Source organism: Suncus etruscus, chromosome 10 (genome assembly GCF_024139225.1).
Source record: "Suncus etruscus isolate mSunEtr1 chromosome 10, mSunEtr1.pri.cur, whole genome shotgun sequence".
In the NCBI taxonomy this organism is placed as follows: domain Eukaryota; kingdom Metazoa; phylum Chordata; class Mammalia; order Eulipotyphla; family Soricidae; genus Suncus; species Suncus etruscus.
In genome coordinates, this window is record NC_064857.1 from 54,521,127 (window position 1) to 54,541,115 (window position 19,989).

Below are 19,989 nucleotides of genomic sequence, written 5' to 3' on the forward strand. Positions count from 1 at the left end.
GAGCACACTCCAACATCAGGGGACTTCTGGAATCGCTGGCTGCTAAATTTCTCCTGGGTCTTTCCTGTCAGAAGGGACAGTCCAGAGTCTGGGGACCCTCTCCTAACTCTAAGCCCTTGCCTCTGTCCAGAGTTTTCAATGCAGAGGGCCCCACATCTCATCCTTCTAGACATACTCACCCCTACCACATCAGACCCACAGCATCCCACCAACAAAGTAAAATCCTCAGTTCACTTTTCCATACAGACACAAACACACAGAGGCATAAAGCACCTTAAATTTATTCCCCCTTCCTGCAGCCACCTGGTTTAAACTGTATATACATAGTATATAAATGGCAATACAACATTCTTCACAGACAGTTATTAACATAGTTTTTTTACTATCAGTGTGAAACTTTGTTAAAACATACTCAAAATAGATCTTTGTGAGTGGATGAAAACAGTTAAGAAGCTTGTGTAATACAGACAACAAGCATTCAAAATGAAGATGTGAAATTCCGTGGTTCTGCTCTGTCTAAATCCACCTCTTTTACAATTAGTAGAAAATTAGATCTGTTACTCCATTACACAAAATAGAATCCTGGTTTGGGGTGGGATGGAGTGGAGTGAAGGGAGCATCAAATGATATGTACCATGTATTAAATAATATTTCTGAAGCAACTCCAGCAAGTTAGAAAAGGTCCCATGTTCCAAGCATAGGTTGAGGGAGCAGAACAAATTAGACTTAAAATTTTACTCTAAATAAAAGGTGCTGTGGGTGACAGCTCAGAACTTGAAATATACAGATGGATGTTTCCATATTCCAAAATTCCCCCCAAAATCCCACAGCCCCTCCATTCTCAGACTTGATTGAGAAGCTCGTATCTGCAGATGAGATTTTTTTTTTCTAGCAGCAGAACTTGACAACACCATCCCCATTAGAAAGAGAGATTCCCTCCTTTGAATCAGGAGCAGACTCTGAGGTCCGGTGCCACCTGCAAAAGCAGCTTCTCTGATCCTGTTCAGGGGAGTCCCTGGTTGCCAGGGTTCTGTGCTGGGTCAGCAGGAGCAGGTCCAGAAAAGGAGATGAACTGCTCAATCTGTCTGGAGCACAGCAAGAGACCATTTACTGGGAGCCCAGGAGACCCCAAACCTCCAGGAGCAGGTACAATAAAAGCTGACCTTTAGCACCAAACTTCAGGCATGCCCAGTACTCCCACTATTCCCCCAGCATCTGCCTGCCTGCTGCAGGGGGCAGAAAAAGCTGGAGATCACCCTTTCTTAGCTAAGGACTCACAGCAAGATTTGCAGAACCTTGCCTACCCAGAAGTGTGGAAGAGCCGAACTCCGGGCCCCCTGACCAGCTGCCCAACACGCCTCTTCTCCACATCATCTCACAATTTACACCAACACCTCCTCTTCCTCAGCCCCCAAAACACTCACCCAGCACACACCCAAGAGATATGAATCTGCAATGTGTCACATGCATACACCAGCAGAGCAGGGGTCTACCACGTGTCTGGTCTACACACTTCCACCCCTACTGGTCCTCACCAGCACCTCACTGTACAGCCACAGGGAACTCAGAAGGCCTCCTGCCTGCCTATAGAGCTGAGCAGAACCTCTCTTGGGGAACAACACATAGGAGCCCCCAGAGCCCACCAGGGAGCATGTTTCCTCGTATGTGGCAAACCCCAAGCCCAATCCTGTAGTTCAGCTTCCCCTGCCCTAGATACCAGCTCTGTGACCCTAGCAGAGCTGACATGCTGCTCTCCTGCAGAACAGAGTCTCGGAGCTCACTGGGACTCCTGAGTGCTCAAGGAGTGCTGGGCCACAGTGCCATCTGCCCCCCTCAGAAACTCCTGCATCTGCGCTCGCAGGAATGAATCCAGAGCTGAAAAAAAGGGGGACCCCAGGAGAAAAATCAGGGTTAGATGCAGAGATGCAACCAAAGGTCTTCTTGGTTACAGCCTTTGCCCTCATCCTTAAAAAACTCTAAAGGTTGGGTGTCACCAGAGCCTAAAACAGGGGTCCGTATCTGCTAAGCAACACCAGGAGCAGAGCTCGCTTTGTGCTGCTGTACTTGGTAGGGCCTGATACTGGGGATGTAGCATGAGCCTGGAATAATGACCCAACTGTCTGTTCCCAGGAAAAAGTTAGTGTACCCAACAAGTAAGCCCACACTGGAGGGGAAGAGGCCAGGGGACAGTTAAGACCACACTTGAGTTTACTAAGTTAAGGGTAGAGATGGGCTTGGGCCATTAGTGGGACACCCTGTCCAAGAGCACTTAGCACAGCCACACCGGGACTTAGTGTTCATTGATGCTAAAGTAGCTGACACCAGAAGGCATGTCTAAGGCTTGGCATTTAACATCTGTTCATTGATTCCCAGATTTAACCAGGTGGGTTGTGCAGGTAGCATTTAACGATGGTGCTGGTACACAGGGTGCCCAGGGGGGAAGGGAGGTGTGACACCAGTGACAGGGAAACAGCTTTAGGGACTCCTGGATGACATCTAGATGCTATACCCAGGCCTGACCTCAGTCAACAAACTGTGCTTAAACAAAAATCTTGAACAAAATCTCCAGTTTTTCCCCATCATTCAGTGAGTTGAGGTTCCTACAACTGGATTTCAGTTAAATGGTGCCTATATGGGCTTTTTCTGGCACAATTTTATCTACTGCATCTTTTGCCTTTTGTTTGCAAAAGAAAATTTCAAATCTCATGCTGTTCTCAACAGATGAAAAACCATATTGAGACAAATATGAAGAACATCTCTCTGCAAGGCTTGGTATATAGGAAACACTCCCAGGAATGCTTCAGGGATTCTTTGCTGTGTGTAAAACATGAGGTGGTAAATGCAGACCCCCTGAGAATGTAAAGCCCAGACAACATTAAAACTACAGAAGTTCAAAAATAACATGATAGGTCTGGACAGGGTTCTCACCAGCTTCCCACATTTTTGTGCTTCTGATTTAAAAAGATTTGTCTCCACTCTTTGAATTTCCATGGTCTTTTACCATCTCTTCAAAATTATCTCCCTTTAGAAAGCCCGAACAGTCACTGTCTGGGTACCCAGAAAATGATAAAAATCAACAGAGACAATGCTGAAGTGTGATGAGCAGTGTCCGTAAGCCTTTTTACACCTGTGAGTCATCACCTGGCCTACATAGCCCTCCATGGACCAGCAGGTAGAATCCAGGCAGTAGACAAGTGGTTTTCAGCCTTTTCTACACCTGCAAACCAAAGTGGTCCATGGAAAAGGGTAGAAGAACGCTGCCATAGAGGACAATGCTGCTAATACAACTTTCAAAGCCAGATATTGTGCTTGGCTAAAAATAAAAAATTCTATTATAAGAAAATACAGTCACCATGGTAACATTTTTCCAACTCAGCACTCAATCACATAAACTTGTCTGTTTTTCTTTAAGTGGTACTAAGGTAGCAAGGTGGCAATTCCCCAGAAGTAATAACCACACACACACAAACAAATCCCTAAAGTAACATCATCATATATTTTTCTCTAGACACTCAAGAACTCTTGCAATGGTTTTCAACTTTCAGAAACTATCCAAACAGCATCCTTTTTGAATTAAAATCAAATAATTCAACTCAAAGTATCCCAAGCAGCGGTAGCTGAATTATCCAAAACCTAGACTTCTACCATGAACAAGCTAAAACATACACTCTTGAATGGTACTGAACAACTCTGTAGATCTCAGGGATCTTATTCAGATTTACAGCTTAGAAAACTATGGACGGGGCCAGGACAATAGTATAGCTGGTAGGACATTTGTCTTGCATGCAACCAAATCAGGTTTTGCCCCCAAGGATCCCATATGGTTCCCTAAGCACCACCAGCAGTAACCCCTGAACATCACCAGGTGTAGCCAAAACTCAACAACAGCAAAAAAAGAAAACTATGATCCATCATCATCTTGGCAACAAGAAAAAGTGAAATAACTTTTGGGAGTACATGATTAATTATATCTTCATAAAACTTTTTAAGTTTACACCTACACAACTCTCATTTTAAAAAATGAGGCCCCTGATCTAATTAAGATAACAAAATGCTGAAAGAAGTAATTAATTCAGAAACTCATCTGGGAATAAGTTCATAGGGTCAGGTATTCATCAGTGAAACCCTAGGCATGTGGCTCCATACAACAGACTTATGGCAGCAACCAGCATGCCAGGTCTGTGAAGCACCTCTGTGTGAGTCTATGCCATTTGCCCATGGATTTACCTACTCTAGCTCATAGCCACCTGCAAGGCATCCAAAGTCTAATTTCTGCTTATGATTCTCTAGCTGGAGATGCAATTACTTTTTAAAATAATCAAAGATACCTTGCATATATGAAATTTTTCAATGCTATAGAATCCTGCCACCATAAAAGATGTTATGGAAATGAAACACTCAGCTCTCCTACCCTGTATTTCATTGTAAGTTTGTCCTCACCCTACATAAAATTTGTATCCAAAATACATTAAAATATTTTGCTATAGGTATCATGTAAGACCCAAGTTACCAAAAATGTAAACAAAATTTACCTAGCTTATATTTACAAATCATATTTTTATGTTTTACGTTTACCCTGTACTGACCCTATAAAAACACTGAGTCACATTCAGACTGAGAAGCTGCTACAGATTTCAAACAGGTTTCTTGGAAACTGCCAATTACTAAAACTAGGTTTATTGAATCTAGTGATTTATTGCATCATTTAATGTCAAAGACCAAAATAATTCCGTTCTGGTCTTCCAAGAGTGCTCCTTCTGATTGAGTCCCCACATTCTGCTGTCCAAAGTAAAAGTGCTAAAACAGAGATTCTGATTCTTCAGTGACTACTCAGCACAAAACCAGGATGGGGTATCTGTCAATCCCAGACCTTCTTCACCTGTACCTGACTCTACACCCCAATTCTGTTTCTCCATTTGAGCTGATCAAAAAGAACTTCCAGGATGGAGAGGCAAAATGAGATGCTGAGATGCTGAAGTAAATGACAGGTGATCCTTATGGGGACACACAAGGTCCCGCTTGTCCATCGCTGCCCTGCTCACACTCCACAATCAGACTGCTTCTCTTGCAACTGCCTCGTCAGGATCTGGTAAGAGGACAGAAGAGCCACACCTACATGGAAGAGGATCTGCCAGAGGTTCCTCAGCCCGTGCAGGTACATGTTGCCCAGGAAAATCAAGAGCAACATCAGTACCACCTTCGTAGTCCTGGCAGGACTGTAGAACAGGTACAAGTAACACTGCAATGACATAAGAGGTGGAAGGACAATCAGAGACAGTGATAGGGCTGCCAGGTCTGTCAGGATTCACAGCTCACCCCTGCCACGTGGGGTCCTTTCCCACTCATTTGCTCATCACAAAAGTCTTTATGATAATGCTCACACTCCCCATAGCGAGATGAGAAGGAGAAGATGCAAAAGAGAAGCAAAGTGACACACAAATCCTGAGAAAAGCTTGAACTCATTGTTCTTGGAAAAAGTTAAAGAGACACAACAGACAGAAATGTCCAGAATGTGTCTGCAGAAAAGGAAGAGATGCAGGTAAGGGTGGGGAGCCAGGCTGGACAGCCTAAATAAGACAAAAAGTCCTAAAAAAAAAAAAAAAAAAAAAAAAAAAAAGACAAACAGTCCTCAGTAGGGCCTACCCCTTCAGTAGTTGCACCAGGGCAACAAGCCCTGAGGAAGTTGCACTTTCACTGTTTCCAAGCAAAGAGCAATCTAGCAAGGTTCCAGCTCCCGCTGGAAGAAGAGAACTCCCCATGAAGGAGCATCCCAAGTAGGAGTGAGCCAAATAGGATGAGGAAACAGAGGAGGAACCTGAAATGCCACAGGGATCACTGGCCAGCACCCAAAGGCCACAGCCAAGGTGAGGACACTTATTTTCTGAGAAAGAAATACATTTTTCAGTAGGGGTTGAAATTTTATTTTTTGCATACCATGAAATATGAGAGAGAAATGAAGTGCCCTAAGACTAGAAATTTCAATTAAAAGAAAAACTTGTAGGTGTTGGAAAGACAGTTACAGGGGCCAAGGTGCTTGCCTTTGCATTTAGTTTATCCCCTTTCTATCCCTGGCGTCACAAATGGTCTTCTGAGCTCTGCTAAGAGTGACCCCTGAGCAAAGAGCCAGGAATAGCCCCTAAGCACTACAGGGTATGACCCAAAATACCCTTCTCCTCAAAACATTATTTTAAACAAACATATTTGCAAATGTGACTTCTGCAGAAGGACATATCTGTACCTGACATCATCAGACCTAACTATAATCTCACATTTTCATCCCTGACTCCTGCTCCAAAGCTATATCAGGCCCAGGGACCTTGAATAAGATGCCTTTCCTTTCTTTATTTTTTTTCTTTTTTTTTTTTTTTGTTTTTGTTTTTGTTTTTGGGCCACACCCGGCGGTGCTCAGGGGTTACTCCTGGCTGTCTGCTCAGAAATAGCTCCTGGCAGGCACGGGGGACCATATGGGACACAGGGATTCGAACCAACCACCTTTGGTCCTGGATTGGCTGCTTGCAAGGCAAACGCCGCTGTGCTATCTCTCCGGGCCCTTTCCTTTCTAACTTAAAGTTGTTCCTCTGTAAAATGAGAGAATCAGGCAGGATGGACTTCCATTAGGGGCTTGATGCAGCCTGCGATTTTTAACCAAGGTCCTGCTAGAAGAGATAGGAAACTTATTGATAAGAAAGGGAATGAAGGAGGGAGGGAGGAAGGGAGGGTGGGAAGGAGGGAGGGAGAGAGGAAGGGAGGGAGGGAAGGAGGGAGGGAGAGAGAGAAGCTAGATAGCTAGCTACAAATTTAAATGATTCCCCACAATATCAACATTTCACCCACCTGGAAAATGCAGGCTACAAAAGGAATGAAAAAAGCCAGAATATTTCCAATTTCCTCCTGGGCAACCTAAGCAAAGAGGAGTAACAAAAGAAATACTTAGATGAAGGGAAATACTACTATGCCAAGAAATTTACTCACTCAGTCTCATATGGCTGAGAGCAAAAAACTCCCTGGGTAAGACACATTTCCCTGGAACACATGGGCCAGAGAAGATATTGACTCACAACCACTTTCAATAGTCTGGACACCCATGAGCCTCCTATGCCCACACCTGTGCTAAGTCCTCAACCCACTTCCACCCAACCCTAAAAGCCTATCAAAATTCACCTAGAGAGTTTACTAATTCCTGTCACCTGTAGATATTATGAAACGCCTTAGTGATGTCACCACAAGCTTCATTCTCCCCAAAAGACACCTAATTAAAATGGTCTGAACCATCATGTTGGTTGAGGATCTGTCCCAGTAGGTTCAGTTCCATGGTAAACACCTGTATATGAGTGATCACCAGCAGGAAGTGGAATGTACAGCTCACAAGACCAGGATGGAGAAAGAAGTCTCTTACTTCTGACCTCTAACTACTCTTTTTTTTTTTTTTTGGTTTTTGAGTCAGACCCAGCAACACTCAAGGGTTACTCCTGGTTCTATGCTCAGAAATCGCCCCTGGCAGGCACAGGGGACCACATAGGATGCCAGAATTTGAACCACCATCCTGCATGAAAGGCAAACGCCTTACCTCCATGCTATCTTTCCAGGCCCCCTCTAACTACTCTTACTGCTCCTAGAGCACAGGCCTGCTGCACTCTCACCACACCAGTTTCCTCTTGTCTCCTGGGACTCAGTAGCAACATCTGTAGCCACCATACATGGATTGTGAGTATTGGAGTTCAATCTTTTTTATTTGTCTTGGTTTAGGTTCTGATTTGGTTGGGGGGGGGGGGCTAACAAGATTATTCCTTGTTCTACATTCAGGAATCATTCCTGCCGAGCTTAGGGGACCATATAGAATGCCAGAGTGAACTCAGGTTGCCACATGCAAAGTAAGTGCCCTACCCACTATACTATCTCTCAAGCCTGAGACCCATTTTTTGTTGTTGTTTTTGGGCCACACTCGGTGGCATTTAAGGGTTACTCCTGGCTCTGTACTCAAAAATCACTCCTGGCAGGCTCAGAGGACCCTATGGGATGCCGAGGATCAAACCAGGTTGGCCATGTGCAAGGCAAATGACCTACCCATGGTGCTAGTGGCTCAATAGTAAGAGCACTTGCCTTCCCTGTATGAGTCCTGATACCACTAATACTATGCTTTCTGAAAAATATATGCTTTAAATGCTTCAAATTTTATAGAACAGAATTTAAAAACATTGAAATAGAAGTTTGTTTTGAGAAAAAACAGGCTGGCAAATTCTCTCTCTAATGGCACAGTTTTCTGACATAACAGACCACAGTGCTACAAGTATAAGAACTAAAGATTAGGAGACAACTGTTCTTGGGAAGAGTTGTCCCTTAGAGCAAGGAAACAGAACAGGGATTAAGGCTCCTGCCTTGAATGTGGTTGACACCAGATCAATCCTGGTATTACACATGGTCAGCTGAGCACAGAATCAAGAGTAAGCCCTGGGCCCGGAGAGATAGCATAGCGGCGTTTGCCTTGCAAGCAGCCGATCCAGGACCAAAGGTGGTTGGTTCGAATCCCCGTGTCCCATATGGTCCCCCGTGCCTGCCAGGAGCTATTTCTGAGCAGACAGCCAGGAGTAACCCCTGAGCACCGCCGGGTGTGACCCAAAAAAAAAAAAAAAAAAAAAGAGTAAACCCTGAGCACAGCTGGGTGAGGCCCAAACCCTCTCAATAACACCCCCCAAAGGAAATTAAGCAAAAGAAAAATCTGAGGGATCAGATACCCCATAAATAGACACCCCATACAGTGGGTAGGGTATTTGATCTTTGGCGCCCCCCCCCACCGAAACCCACCAGGAGTGATTCCTGAGTGCAGAGCCAGAAGTAATGTCTAGCATTGCCAGGTGTGGCCCCTCACCACACTCCTAATTACTTTTTCCTTAAAGTCTGAGGTCAGGGATCAAAGCAATAGCGCAGTGGTAGTGCCTTGCTCACAGCTGACCCAGGAAGGACCTGGGCTCAATCCCCAGCACCCCATATAGTCCCCTAAACTAGGGGTGATTTCTGAGTGTAGAGCTAGGAGTAAACCCTGAGTGTCACCGGGTGTGGTCCCAAAACAAACAACAACAACAACAGAAGTCTGAGATCAAACTTTGGCCCTGGATAATCCACACACCCTGAAGTGACTTTGGGGGTCCCAACAACAATGGGGTGATCTACTGCCCGCGGGCCTTTTGCGGGCCCTCCGTACAACATTTTGTGGCCCTGCCCTAGAGGAATCTTTTTTTTGTTTTGCTTTGTTTTAGTTGTTTGGGTCACACCCCCCAATGTTCAAGGCTTACTACCTGACTTTGCACTCAAGGATCACCCCGACTTTGCCTCCTGCAGCCCACAGGTAAATTGAGTTTGAGACCCCTGATAGAGTAAGTTATTGGTTCCTCGTTAACATCTCAGCAGGTCCTGTGGCTTCTCAGGACCACCAGTACAAAAGAGTAAGCTTCATATTTGTTAAACTTACAATGAAGACTAAAATGAGAAAATAGTTTTACTTTTAAAGTCTTTTATTTGTGGGGGCAGGGCACTCCTGGCAGTTCTGAGGGGACAGTGCAGGGAGAGATATCAAACCTGGGCCTCCATCCTTTCGTATCATCTCCTGGGTCCTTGTATATTTTTAATAAGTAAAACCTTAGTGCCTAACAACTCTAAGAATAAAATAGATCTTCATAGTTTCTTGTAGCATAGGTTTCTCCATTGTAACTGTGGGAAGGGGAGGGGAAGGGAAAGAAGGGAAGGGGAAGGAGAGGGAAAGAGAAGGGAAGGGAGAAAAAGTAAGGAGCGGGGAGGGGAAGGATGGGAAGGGGAGGGGAGGGAAAGGGAAGGGAAGGGAGGAAAAGGGAAGGGAGGGGAGGAAAAGGTAAGAGGAAGGGAGGGGAAGGGAGAGAAAAGAGGAGATAAGAAGGGAGGGAAGGAGAGGGAAAGGGAAGAGAAGGGAGAGAAAGGTAAGGAGAGGAGGGGAGGAAAAGGTAAGGGGAAGAGAGGGAAAGGGAGAGAAGAGGAGAGGATGGGAAGGAGGGGGAAGGGAAGGGGAGGGGAGGGAAGAGAAGAGAAGGGAAGGGAAGAGCAGAGAAGGGAAGGGAAGAGAAGGGGAGGGGAGAGAAGGGGAGGGGAGGGAGGGGGAGGGGAGGGAAGGGGAGGGGAGGGGAGGGGAGGGAATGGAAGGGGCCAGAGAGACAGCACAGCAGTAGGGCATTAGCTTGCATGCGGCCAATCCAGGACAGACTAGGGTTCAATTTCCAGTATCCCTATGGTCTCTCAAGCCTGCCAGCAGTGATTTCTGAGTGCAGAGTCAGGAGTAACCCCTGAGCACCACCAGGTGTGGTCCAAAAAAAAAAAAGAAAGAAAGAAAAGAAAGAAATGTACCTGTACAGAATGTTCTGCAAGGTGAATTCCACGAATGAGATTCAGAGCTGCACACATGATGTTAAGAACCAGAGAGAGAACACCCAGAGCAGTCACTGGTTCCAGTCGGAAGTTAGGCGCTTCACAATGAAAAAAGAAAGAAATGTTCAGGAAAATAACTTCTCTGTGAGAGGAACATAAAAGACATGAGCTAGACCCCACCGGGATAGGCTCATTACATGAAGCACACGGTTACAAACATTGATTTAAAAAGCTGCTGTGGTTAGGGCAGAGTGGGGAGGGGAGGCAAAAAATGAAGAACAGAATGGATCTGGGAATCGGGGTGAATTTCTCGCTCTAAAAAGGCCCTTTCCAGAACAAGGTCCAGTTTCACTGCCTCATTTCTTTTCTCCCAGAGCAGTGATTCTCAGCTGGGGCACCAAGGCTCCCCAGCAAGCATCTAGAACTATCTGGGTCGTCACAAGTGGTGACGGGGTGATACTGTCATCTAGTGGGTAAAGACCAGAAATGCATCTAAGCGTTCTACAGGGCTCAAGAGTAGCCTACCACACACACACCCATCACCAAATATAACCAAAATCAAATAGCAATAGGGTTCAGGTTAAGAAATCAGATTTAAAGCAAGTTATGGTTTATTTATAAATTGGTTATTAAATTCTGAGGCATTTCTGGTATACACTTCAGTGCTCTGCTTATAAAGGCTCTGCATTTGTTTGGAGTGGGGTGCTTCAGGGGACGTAGGGACTACTCCTATTTATTCTTGGCTGACACTGGTCAGGAGACCATAGGGTACTAGAGAATTAGTACATATTTTAACTCCTACTCTGTCTACTGATCCCTCTAATTTTTCTGACAAATAGACTATTAATAGTTAAATGTGCTTCTTGAGTTAGTGAAAATGTTTAGTTCTAAAATAATCAGAAAAATAAGGGAAACACTAAGCTAGAAGAAGCTTCTGAAATTCCAATTAGAGTAGGTAATCCTTCTCTCTTTGAAAATAACTGCTGGAATTGATTCTGATTCACACAGCTAAATAATCTCCCTTCAATCTCATTGTCTTGCTATGCTTTTTTTAAATTTTGTTCCATTTGAATCTTCAGAGTTAGAAAGTGAACCCAGGGCCTTACACATGCAAGGTGTGTGGCTTATAGACAGGCCACATCCTGTCCCCTTTATAATTATTTCATTTCTTTGTTTTTAGGTCGCACCCAGTGGAACACAGTGGTTACTTATGGCTCTGCGCTGAGAAATCGCTCCTGGCAGGCTCGGGGGACCGTATGGGATGATGGACATCAAATAGAGGTTAGCCACATGCAAGGCAAACACTCTACCCACTGTACTATGGATCCGGCCTGCATTTATAATTTTTTAAATCATCCTTTCTTGTCCTTACAATTTCTCAAATATACATGCAATACACATACACACAAGACTATCTCGTTACTATACAATTGAGAACATTTATTAGTGGGTTAGAGCATCCAGTAAGTGGTTCAAGGCTCCTGTTAAAATAGAATGTGCTCCCTAGAAAGATTTTAGTCTCAGGGTGAGTCAAACAGGAAAATATCCTAGAAAGATGAGCAAGTTGAGACTTTCTGAGTTTGCTTCTCTTTGTCTAAATATTTAAGAAAACAAAATATATGTAACAAAGTTACCCTTGTCTTCATTTATGGCATAGAAGTTTGGGGTTCAATTGCCCATCTTCTTCCATCTACAAAAGTTAAATTTTTCCCAGCATTAATTATAACAACTTGCTGGCATGAAAGTCAATCCAAGAATTTTCTTGTTGAAACACATAAAAGAAAAAGTTAAGAGTTAAGAAAGAATGAGTTAAGTCAAAAATGAGAATGTTTTTAATTCACTTTTTTAATTCAAGCAATGAGTTTAGTAAATATATATAAAAAATTAGACAGTAATAGTGTAAATAGCTCTTTCTGGAAGGACTCAAATTTCACACCATTATAGAATTTTGATAATGTATATCTACAACAATTAAAAATTGGTTTAATTGTAGGTAATTGATACACAAGCAACATAAAACTTATGCTTGGTTATGGACACCGAGGGGCTGATGGTGTTAATGCCAGACTAAATCTTAGAATGTCAAGGCACTGCAAACACTTTATTCTTCAAAGTCCTCCAGGAGAGGAGGATGTCGTTATGCCTACAGAGAGCAAAAAATTGGGGGCAGTAGAGGCCAGACTCAGATCCTGCCCACTAGACTCCCACAGCCCACCTCTCCCTCCATCAAAGAGGATGGGATCTCTCAGCAGAGATGTGCAATGCTTTCCCAAGCTGATATGAAGAAATAAGGATTTGGGGCCCGGAGAGATAGCACAGCGGCATTTGCCTTGCAAGCAGCCGATCCAGGACCAAAGGTGGTTGGTTCGAATCCCGGTGTCCCATATAGTCCCCCCATGCCTGCCAGGAGCTATTTCTGAGCAGACAGCCAGGAGTAACCCCTGAGCACCGCTGGGTGTGGCCCAAAAACCAAAAAAAGAAAAAAAAGAAAAGAAAAAAAATAAGGATTTGATATAAAAAGTATATTTGTTTATTTAAAAATAATAAATACATAAGTAAAACAAGAAAACACAAAAAGATAAAAATTAAAAGCCAAAAAGTAAAACATGAAAGACAGCTAGACAGAAGAATATATCCAAATCAGTACCGTTCCATAAGGGACTTCCAGCAAAAGAGAATGAATCTCCTTTTCAAAATTTAAATTTGCCGACTTCACCCTGATTAAGAAAACAATCTGCCAAGTCACTCTTGTCCTGAATTTCATCGTAAACTTTATCTTCCCTCTAACGAACGGACTATCATAAGAGTGAAGTTTTTACAACCACTACTGGCAACAGGATTGGTCTGTAGACATCCTCACATCTTCCACTATCCTCCTCTCCCCCACCCCACCTTCCTGGTGGAAATTGGAGGCAATGACCATCAACGGGAGGGAGCCACAGGTCACTTACCAGACTCCAAGTGCACCTTCATGTGTCCATTCATCATCCCATTGGGGACAGCTGTGTCCTCCATCGTGAGAATCACTGGTGGCTGGAACTCAAGCTCCTCCTGTATCTGTTCTATGCTGCTCCCTATCTGAGTGAAATTCATGTAGTTAAAATGCCTCTTCACTTTCTGGATGATGCTGTCTGCAAAAATTAGAGCAAGCCAAGATGAGACTCCCATCAGAATGGATATTAAAAGGCATTACGAGAAACAAAGTGCCTTTCACATCTCTAAGCAAGCTAATGTCAGCCAGATCCTGAAGCATGTCAGATTATATGTAAAGGTCAAAGGATTGCAAAACATTATTGCTAATTTCTTGTCAAAACAGCATAATTAAATTGTAATGTCCCTTGGGATTGGGATGTGGCTTAAGTGGTAGAGCACCTCTTTTGCATGTGTGAAGCCTCGAGACAGATCCCAGCACTGAGGGGACTGAGGGAGGGGCATTGGGGCCACAGAGCCAGTACAAAAGATAACACACTAAATCTTGCCTCGCATGTGGCCACCTCAGCTGACTTGGGTTCAATCCTCAACACCACATATGGTCCCTAAAGGGTCCTAGAGGTCACTCCTGAGCACAAGACTAGGAATAGTTCCAGAATACTGGTGGGTGTGGCCCTACACCCACCTCCCCTCTTCTACTATCAGAGAAAATTTTAAAAAAGGAAGGAAGCTAGGGAGGAAGTTCAGTGATAGAGCCCTTGCCTTGCCAGTGTAAGATCAATTTCAATACCTGGCACAATAAATAAATGACTAAAAGGGAAGGGAAGACAGAATGGGAAGAGGGAAAGGAGAGAGGGGAAGGGAAAGAAAAAAGGAAGAGAAGGAAGGAAGGAAGGAAGGAAGGAAGGAAGGAAGGAAGGAAGGAAGGAAGGAAGGAAGGAAGGAAGGAAGGAAGGAAGGAAGGAAGGAAGGAAGGAAGGAAGGAAGGAAGGAAGGAAGGAAGGAGGGAGGGAGGGAGGGAGGGAGGGAGGGAGGGAGGGAGGGAGGGAGGGAGGGAGGGGGAGGGAAAAGCCTGCCAAGATAGTATAGCAGGAATCCATTTGCTTTGCATGTAGTCACCCCAGGTTCAATCCCTGACAGCACATATGATCCCCCTGAGCCCACAAGGAGTAATCCCTAAAAGATGAACCAGGAGAACTGCTAGGTATGACCCAAAAACAAAAGAGAACAAAAGAAGAGAGAGAAAGGCAAGGGAAAAAAAATGAAGAGAAAAGAAACAAGAGCAGGAAGAACAGGGAAAATTACAAAATATGGAGTTTATAAACTTCACTACTACTCTTTTTTGTTCTTCCACTTTGAGAAATCAGTGACATATATGCAGCAATGTTTAAGGAGTACAGCATGACAGTAATAAATTACTAACATTCTTTATGAAATGTTTACCACAATAAGTTAACATTCATCATTCAAATAGGACGAAAAGCTTGTTCTTTTCTTTGCAATGAGAACTTTTAGGATTTATCCTCTCAGTAATTCAACAAACCACATAGCAGTGTTAATTAAAGTTACCAGTTTGCACAGTACAACCCCTTTTATCTTATGAGTGCAAGTAAGTTCCTCTGACTTTAGATGATTCCTCACCTTGAAAAAGAATAATTATTCTTGACTGTATCATCTCAAAAAAAAAGGCTTGTGCAGAAATAAAAATACAAACATAAACGTGTTGTATGAGCTAGAATTATATATTAAAGGCATTAAGTTAACATATTTTACTTATCGATCTATTACCAAGTCAGAATAAGCATTTGATGTTTTGATTCCATTTTGCTTTTGGGTCATACTTGAAGGTGCTGAGGTTCAAACAGCACTGTAGCTGCATCTGCCTTCCAGGAAAGTTCCTGACTTTTGCTCTACATCTCCAGCCCTTAAATAAGTATTTGAAATGAAGTTTTAAGCATGTTGGCACATAAATATCATAGAAAATACTGTGATAGTGGCCTTTAATTCCCACTCTCTTCTCAGTAGTAAACAGAAGCAATGCCCACATGGGTCCACATGGGGCAGGGTTCAATCAAGCACAGAGCTTCAGAAGGAAGCTTCATATAGACAGGAGAAAGACCGTAGGCCCATCAACTCTAAACCCACTGATGACCTGCCTGAGGCCACATGCCCTCTGAAGTAGGTGGAGAGCAGCACTTCAGCTAGGGCTTCCTAGGAAGATCCTAGCAGAACACTCAGTGGTTCCAAACCTGCTAGGCTTGGGTTGTACAAACTATCTGTCTTCTGGTAACACCAAAAGAGGGTGCTGATCCTATCCTGGGAGGCTGACCACAAGGTCACATGAGAAGTGGAAGGGCAGAGATGCTACTAGAGAGGCCAGAGCGATAGCGATAGCACAGTGGTAGGACCTTTGCCTTGCATGTAGCTGACCCCGATAAACCCAGGTTTGATTATCAGCATTCCATAAGGTCCCTCAAGCCTGCCAGGAGCGATTTCTGAGTGCAGAACTAGGAATAACCCCTGAGCGCTGCTGGGTGGGGCCCCAAAACCACATATACAAAAAGAGATGCTACTAGAAAGCAAGTCTCACCTCCAGGTGCAGCCCTGTGCCTGATCCTCATTCAGCAGCACCTCAGAGAGACTGGCTACACACATAGAGGCCCATAGAACCACTCTCCTCATCTCCTTATCCCTACCATCTCTACTCCCATCTCCCAGGAGTTCAAAATGAATCGAGTATGAATTCAACTATGAGTCTGAACTCTGAAAGCCCTGAATCTTCAAAAGGCATCTCCGGCAGCACCCAGAAAAAGGATCCCTACTGCCAGAGTCAGGTTTCTCAAACTTTAGAGTGAAAGACCCACTTTCCCTTAGTTCCTAACTGTGACAGGCTCATTACACTGATAAAATGTAAATTAGACAAGTATAAGAATATACAAATATCATTTACTGTGTGAATTCCTATTCATTTATTCTCATGGGGTTATTGTTTTGCTTTGCTTGCTTTTTTAAACTTGCCTCATGATGGAAGAACTAGTTCATATTCCAACCTTTGAATCATGCCACAAAGTTGTTGGCAAAATATCGTAAGGTGACAATAGACAAATGTTCCAGGCTTGGAACTTCAGAGTCTCCTATCATCTATCATCGTCACCCCACTCTGCAGACATTAGGGAAAAGTAGCCACAGACACCACAGAACAGAACACAATGAGTGTAATAATCCCACACTTTCTTCATAAATACAGTAAGTATACTGTGGGTCACAGCTGACTGTCCCCTTGCTAAGAAATCTCTTCACGACTCATCCATCATTCCCTCCTGCCCCAGGCTTGGGAGAGATGGGAAGCTAGTATTAAACTCGGATTTCCAGGCCATTTCAATGGCTGTGAAATTTCACACAACTAGACTGTCACAAATTATGGCTTCTCCACCAGGTTTTCTCTGATGGTCAAAGCCAAGCCAAAATGGTTAGTTCCATGCATGCACTGGCATGAAAGAGAATAATAAACAAGAAAGATTTACCAACCAAATTCAAGAAAGGCATATGGCCTGGCGGCCAGGCTAATGCAAGTGTGGTCATAGGAAGCTGTAAATTCACACCACAGGGTCTCCAGGAAGCAGAAAGCAATGGCGGCTGGGCACTGGCGGGAGCAGATAGCCATACAGGCCACATTCCCTAGGGAAGAAAAGCTGAAAGGAAAGCAAGAAGCTTTCATTACTAGAGAAGAGACCCACAACTGCCTCCCCTGCACCCAGACCAGAGTCTTGCCTCCAACTCCACACTTGCTTGGTTCTAACAGTCTGGTGGCTGTCAGGTGCATACAGACCATCAGCCTGGGATGGGGCCTTTCTTAGTCTCCTCTGAGATGAGAGAAGCTCTGTCCCCCAATGGCACAGACTCACTCTTAGTCATACAATTTAGGAACATGGAGCCACAGTCTTCCCTCTATCCTCAGAAAAATGTCTCTCTTCTTTTATCAACATCAACAGATTTTTCTAAAGTTAAATCATCCTGAAATAAAACTCTTCTTGGTTGCGAGCTTTTACATATTCAAATGCACATGTGTGGCATTTCATTTCCTCAAGATCAATTTAGGACTCTTACGGATGTACAGACAAAGGCTGGTCTATGATTTCCCTTTTGCTGTTGCTTGCATTTGCTTTGAGTATTGGGGTTATTCTGGTTTCATAAAATGAATGTGAGACATTTTAAGGTCTGGGGGTTCTAGTTTTAGCAGGGGTGTCTACGGAGTCACTCTGTTCTCTCCCACTATTTGTCAGTTTTTGCTGAGAGCCCAGTAACACAGAGCCGCTTTCTCTGTGGAATTCCCCTGATGCCTGAAGAGTCACATCCAGAGCGTTTCTGTCTGTCCTCTGGCTACCACTGCAGGAGAGTCATTAGTCTGGAACCAATACTGGACATGTGAACCTCAGCTTGGCAATTCTAGGCTCGAGGAAGTCTAATTTCAAACTCTAGCTCCATTGGAGGTACAGGAGAAGGGTTTCAACGTCCTGCTACAAGTTCCTTTTCCTTCCCATCCTAAGCCAAGCAAAGATGAGTTATCCTTCTATATTGGCCAGACAATTTCTCACCCATCATAATTTAACTCAGGCTGTACACTGACAAGAATGCTTACCTTGGGTCCAGAGAGATTAGTACAGCAAGTAGGGCACTTTCCTTGTAAGTGGCTAACATAGGTTTAATCCCCAGCTCCATATATGATCCCCCGAGCCTACCAAAATTAATCCCTGAGTGCAGACCCAGGAGTGAAACCCAGAGCACTGCTAGTGGTAATAACAAAAATAAAAAAGAACCACTATGATACATGAATAGACCTTGAAGTCTATGTGTTTGCATTTAAGTTTATCCCTTACTGACAGTCTAATCCTACTCTGTAAAGCAGGCACAATATTACTCCCTACCTCAGATGCTACAAGTATTTAAAATAGTCTCCAGTTAGCCGAAGAGATAGTGCAGCTGAATGGGCACTTGCCGTGCACATGGCCAACCTGGCTTCATTCACCAGCATCCCATATGATCCCCGAAGCACCACCAGAGTAATTCCTGAGTGAGCCAGGATTAACCCCTGAGCACTGCCAACTGATACCCAAAAACAAAAAACAAAAGGTTCTTACATATAGAAAGCAACAGTTATTACTACTCTAATTATTGTGTCTTATTGATTCCAAATTTCACTGGAAAATTTTCTCACCTCATACTCATTTATACATTTCTTTCTCTCTCTCTCTCTCTCTCTTTTTTTTTTTTTTTTTTTTTGGTTTTTGGGTCACAGTCAGTGACACACAGTTAGTGACCTGGTGCAGTGAAGGCTCCTGGCTCTTTGCTGAGGGATCATTCCTAACAATGCTCAGGGAAACATAGCACTAGGGTCAGATTGTGTAAGGCAAGAGCTTTATTTGCTATACAATCTCTCTGACATCTATATATTTCTGTTGTTTCCCTTGTTAGACTCTAATTCCCCGAGGAAACCTTAATTTGTGTTCATTTTTCATTCCCACTCAATGTTTCAATTATTTTTTTTTATTTTTTATATTTTATTTTAACAGCTACCAGAGAGATAAAACAGGAGTTACAACACTTGCTTTGCATGCAAATGGCCCCAGTTCAATTCCTAGCACCACAAATGGTCCCTGTCAGAAGTCACTCCTTAGCACAGAGCTAAGAATAGCCGTCAGTACTGCTCATTGTTTCCCAATCCCAACTTCCCACCACCCAAAAAGGCAAAAACTAAAAGCCAGGAGTGGCCCTTAATTGTAGAACCAGAGATAAGTACTGAGCATAGATAGGTGTGCCCCACAAAATAAATTAATTAATTAAATTAAAATAAAAAGAATTATAAGTCAGGGGCTGTTGCTGTGCCTCGAATGTATAACAAGATTTTTTCACATGCGTGTCCTGAGTTTAATCCTTGTACCACATAATCCTCCACGTGTGCTTAGCCCAAACAGATGTGACCCTGATGGCCTGTCAGTCTGAGCTCTGCCGGGACTAAGCCCCAATTAAAAAAAATGTTTGGGGGCCGGCGAGGTGGCGCTAGAGGTAAAGTGTCTGCCTTGCGAGCGCTAGCCAAGGAAAGGACCACGGTTCGATCCCCCGGCGTCCCATATGGTTCCCCCCAAGCCAGGAGCAATTTCTGAGCACGTAGCCAGGAGTAACCCCTGAGCATCAAACGGGTGTGGCCCGAAAAACCAAAAAAAAAAAAAAAAAAAATGTTTGGGGGCCAGAGTGGTGTCGTAAGCAGTAGGGCATTTGCCTTGCATGCGCCTAACCTAGGACGGACTCAGTTTGACCTCCCAGTGTCCCGTATGGTCCCCTAAGCCAGGAGTGATTTCTGAGTGCATAGCCAGGAGTAACCCCTTAGCATCACCGGATGTGGCCCCCCAAAAAAACAAAAAACAAGTTTTTTTCGGGGGGCTGGGTCACACCCGGTGGCAGCGGCACTCAGTGGTTACTCCTTGCTTTGTACTCAGAAATCACTCCTAGCAGGCTTGGGAACTATATGGGATGCCAGGAATGGAACTGGTCCATCCTGGGTTGGCTGCATGCAAGGCAAACACCCCACTGTTGTGCTATTGCTCTTCTCTGAAAAAAAATTTTTTTAATTATATATTTTTCTTACTTTCGTGACTTCTCACTTCTTTGGGG

General features: G+C 44.0%; 1 protein-coding gene across 3 annotated transcripts in view; it reads right to left on the minus strand.

Moving 5' to 3' along the window:
- Positions 1-265: 265 nt before the first annotated feature.
- The window catches only part of SEC22C (SEC22 homolog C, vesicle trafficking protein), a 28,727-nt gene continuing 9,003 nt past the window's right edge, over positions 266-19,989 (minus strand). For all 3 annotated transcript variants that reach the window (XM_049781780.1, XM_049781779.1, XM_049781781.1), the window contains exons 3-7: positions 16,849-17,012; positions 13,341-13,520; positions 10,369-10,487; positions 6,835-6,900; positions 266-5,239 (exon numbers count right to left, since the gene is read on the minus strand). In XM_049781780.1, coding sequence (XP_049637737.1) covers positions 5,039-5,239; positions 6,835-6,900; positions 10,369-10,487; positions 13,341-13,520; positions 16,849-17,012 — 730 coding nt within the window. In that variant the 3' untranslated portion in view covers positions 266-5,038. The remainder of the gene's footprint in view (positions 5,240-6,834; positions 6,901-10,368; positions 10,488-13,340; positions 13,521-16,848; positions 17,013-19,989) is intronic.